The sequence below is a fragment of the Anarrhichthys ocellatus genome, unplaced genomic scaffold (genome assembly GCF_004355925.1).
Source record: "Anarrhichthys ocellatus isolate YVR2014 unplaced genomic scaffold, GSC_Weel_1.0 scaffold4474, whole genome shotgun sequence".
In the NCBI taxonomy this organism is placed as follows: Eukaryota; Metazoa; Chordata; class Actinopteri; order Perciformes; family Anarhichadidae; genus Anarrhichthys; species Anarrhichthys ocellatus.
The window spans coordinates 1-4,392 of record NW_022284448.1 but is presented as its reverse complement, the minus strand read 5'-3'; the positions used below and the strand labels follow the sequence as shown (position 1 = coordinate 4,392).

General features: G+C 42.4%; 1 protein-coding gene across 1 annotated transcript; it reads left to right on the top strand.

Annotated features, from left to right (window-relative positions):
• Positions 1 to 271: 271 nt before the first annotated feature.
• Positions 272 to 4,351, top strand: LOC116379509 (SRSF protein kinase 3-like; the record flags this gene model as incomplete). The annotated part of the gene is made up of 6 exons (XM_031841464.1): positions 272 to 1,061; positions 3,022 to 3,130; positions 3,241 to 3,328; positions 3,576 to 3,663; positions 3,736 to 3,842; positions 3,989 to 4,351. Coding segments are annotated over 6 exons (1,383 nt in total), but the record flags the coding sequence as incomplete, so codon positions are not given.
• Between the last annotated feature and the right edge of the window lie 41 nt (positions 4,352 to 4,392).

Genomic DNA, 4,392 nt, shown 5'->3' with positions numbered 1-4,392 from the left:
ACATGTAGATAACAGAGAACATTATATTTCTTTAAACATGTAGATAATGGAACATTATATATCTTTAAACATGTAGATAACCTCTTGAAGACATTCTTAGTGTTGACCCTAACTGAGATAAACAAGACCCCGCCCACTTTATCACCTCCACACAGCCGACCAATCGCTGAATGAGGAGGCTACTGGTGAGATTGGCTGTTTTATAATGTTACAAAAGCAGACGTTATATAATCTACATGTTTTCGGTTCTTCGTATGTGGTTCTTGTGTAATACCTGGTTCTCTGTTTCAGGCCTGATGGCCTCTGTGACCTTCAGAGTCTCAATGACAACGGCAGCATCTCCCCATCACCTCAGCAGAGTTACCCAAAATCTACCCTGTTGTCAGCCCAAAATACTTTATCACAAAAAGCCCTAACATGTACTGAAGAGGTCCACGAATCCACTACAGCACCCCAACAGACCCATCCACGCACCCCCACGTTACCCACTGAGACCCCCACATTACCCACTGAGACCCCCAAGGTTCACCCTCCATCCCTCTCACCTCCTCCCCAGAACACCCTCCAGACCCCCCCACCCCATGTAGCACACTTGGTCCAAAACACCCACACAACAGCGCCGTTGACGCCTTCGATTTTCCGCCAATCACCTCCAACTGTTAACCAAAATATTTGGCCTGAAGGCCAAACTGATCCCTCCAAACTGCCTCCAGTCTTATCACACAATATTACCCACAATACCTCTGAATCAAAGTCACTTCCTGCCCAGCTTTCTGCCAAAGCTCCTCCCAGCCCTCAGTTAAGCCCCTCCCACCCAGACCCCTTCCTGCTGACCTCAGTGACCACCTCTAGTGTCTCTTCACATCTCTACACCTCCACCTGCTCGTCAGCCTCCTTCCTCTGCTCCCTCAACTCTCTGAGCCCCCACATTGGTCCGCCTCCCGTGATGTCATCAGCCACACCACATATGACCACATCCCCTTTTACTCTAAGCCCGCCCCCTGCACAGCTGCTGGGCTCTGATGATGAGGAGCAGGAAGACCCTTCAGATTATTGCAAAGGTGAGTTTGTTTTCTGATTCATCCAAGAAAACATGATTGGTTAACAATAACTAGAAAATGTTTTTCCTGCAGAAAATGTGTTGGAATGCTGAAAGCTGAAATGAATCGCAAAAAAATTGTTGAAAATACAGAAATGGGAGACTACCTGTCTGATAAATGTTGAAGGCCAGAAGCATTAAACTGCACTGCTAAAAACCCTTCGAGTTCAAATGTCTAACTGGCAGACTTTGAAGCTAAACTGTATTATCTAAAGAAGCTAAGAGCTGAATTACAAAGCAGGAAAAGCTTGAAGCTAAACGATTTTACTGTCAAAGTAATAGTAGTAAAAGTGCTATCAGTAGTGGTAGTAATAATAGTAGTAATAGCAGTAGTAGTGATCATAGTAGTACTACAGCAGTAGTAGTAGTAGTGGTCATAGTAGTAGTTCATATAAAAGTAGTATTTGTAGTAGTAGTATTAGTAGTATTTGTAGTAGTAGTAGTTGCAGTAATAGTAGCAATGGCAGTTGTAGTAGAAGTGGTAGTTTTACTATAAATATTATTAGTAAAAGTATTAGTAGCATTAAAATCAGTACTAGTAGTAGCAGTAGTGATATTTATAGTAGTAGTTTTAGTAGTAGAAGTGGTAGTTGTAGTAGAAGTATTATTAGCAGTATCAGTAGTAATAGTAATAGCAGTATTTGAAGTAGCAGTAATAGCAGTAGTACTAGTAGTAGTCTTTTAGTCTATTAGTATTGGCAGTAGCATGAATAGTATTAGTTGTAGTATAAGTAATAGTAGTATTGGTAGTAATAGCAGTAGTGGTAGTAATAATATTGGTGGTGGTAGTAGTAATAGTAGCAACAGCAGAAGTTGTAGTAGTAGTAGTAATACGAGAAATATTAGCAGTAGTAGTATTAGTAAGAGCATTAAGTATTTTATTTAAGTATTTAAGTATTTATTTAAAGCCTAGTTTTGAGCGTAATGTCTAAATCATCATACTGTTTGACACACACACACAGGTTATTCAATGAAAGGCTTAATCACAAGCATTCCAGTTAGATTTCACTCTGTGGGGCTTTTATTTTGAAATGGGGGTGGGGGGGTGAAAGGGGAAAGGTCCTCTAAAAATCTCTAAGACCTGAATGACTGTATGAGAGAGACACACACACAGAGATGGAGGGAGTGAGTGAGAGTGTGAAGGAGAGACAGGCAGGCAGACAGAAAGAGAGCCTGAGAGAGAAAGATTGAGTGTGGGAGAGGGAGACAGACAGTTACAGTTAGATGGAGTGAGACAGACAGACAAGAGGAGGTCTAATGATCTTTCCCTGAATTTCTCCAAGTCATGTGTGTCTGTGCGTGTGTTTATCAACTTCACTAATGAGCTCAATCACAAACACCTGTGTGCCTGCAGTCTTTACATAAAGATAAAACTGTGAAACACCTCTCAAATAAATTCTCAAAACCCCCATAACCGTAGCTCCTATTGCTCCGATATTAGAACTGGACAGGAAGGATGACTTGAAGAACAGATCATGTGAAAATTGTGTCTGTAGTGTAAAACATGTGGCTTCACTGGCGATGTAGAAATGTTGTACAGTTGTCTGTGCAAAAAAGGGCTGAAAAAACATAAAAGTTAAATTGCTACAGTGCAAAAAGTGTAAAAGATATTAAAAAGCACCATACATAATCATACAGTAAATAGCTCAACGTTTTGTCAACATTTTAAAGTTGAAATGGTGTCTGTAGCTGAAAGTATGAGGAAGTAGAAGGATTTTAAAGTTGAAGAAGTTTAAGAGGATTTCAAGATTTTCTCCATAGAGATCCTATTCAAAAAAATATTGCAAAAAGCTTAATAATTCAAAAAGCACAAGAGATAGAAACAAGAAAAGTTGCTGAATCAGCATTCCAACAATAAATACTCTTGATTAAGGACAACCCACGAGTCATAGCGATGTGTACCTGTGCTGTCTGTGTTCCAGGTGGTTACTACCCGGTGAAGATCGGTGACTTGTTTAATGGGAGGTATCATGTGGTCAGAAAACTGGGCTGGGGACATTTTTCTACCGTGTGGCTCTGCTGGGATCTACAGTACGAATCTCATCTTGTTTAAAAATACTTTGATGTCTCGTTTCTACTTTATTTCTGCACTGATTCTGTTAGAATTCTGTCACATCCGCTGACTCTGCTTCTGTTTTTAGGAGGAAACGTTTTGTGGCGCTGAAGGTGGTGAAGAGTGCTCCACATTACACCGAGACGGCTCTGGACGAGATCAAGCTGCTCCGATGTGTGAGTACATATGTGAGGGTCCCCATCCAGTTCTATCTGAGGGTCCCCATCCAGGTCTATCTGAGGGTCCCGATCCGTGGGCCGTGGACCAGTAACAACCTCCAGGGCTGCAGAGAAATGTTTCCATTTGGATAAAAAGCTGAATGATAATCCTAAAACTGTTGTGGTGACGACGTTGAACTGGTTTCAGTCTGTAGTGGTTTTGAATTAAACAGGTTTCACAGGTAACAGGTCTGTTTGTGTACAGGTGAGAGACAGTGACCCCTCTGACCCCTACAGAGAAACCATCGTCCAGCTGATAGACGACTTCAAGATCTCTGGAGTCAACGGAATCCGTATCCTTCATCATTACCTGTCTCTCTACCTGTCCGTCTTTGTCAGTCAGTAGTTTCCTCAGCCTTTCTCAGATGTCTGTATGGTTCTGGAGGTTTTGGGTCATCAGCTGTTAAAATGGATCATTAAGTCGAACTACATGGGACTTCCTCTGATCTGCGTCAAGACCATCATCAGACAGGTAACATACACAAACACCTGACTACAGTCCACAGGTAACACACACGTACTGATAAACACCTCTGTGACTCTGACGTGACCTCTGACCTGACCGCGGTTGACCCTGACCTGACCTCTGTGACCTCTGACCTGCCCCTTGTGTGACAGGTGCTGCAGGGTCTGGACTACCTTCACACTAAGTGTAAGATCATCCACACTGATATCAAACCAGAGAACATCCTATTGGATGTTGATGAGGTCTACATCAAGAGATTGGCAGCTGAGGCAACCATCTGGCAGAGAGCTGGGGCTCCACCCCCTTCCGGGTCATCAGGTGAAGATCAGCCATATGATTGGTCAGAAAAGTGAATCCAGTGATCACATGGATTCCAGACCCTTTGATGTAGTGATGTAGACTCTCTTTAGAGTCACAAAGACGTGTTACTGGGAGCTGTTCAGACTGTCTGTCTGCTTCTCTTCTCTCTTTTTACACAGTTCTTGTCTGTCTGTCTGATTCTCTGTCTGTCTGTCTGATTCTCTGTCTGATTCTCTGTCTGATTCTCTGTCTGATT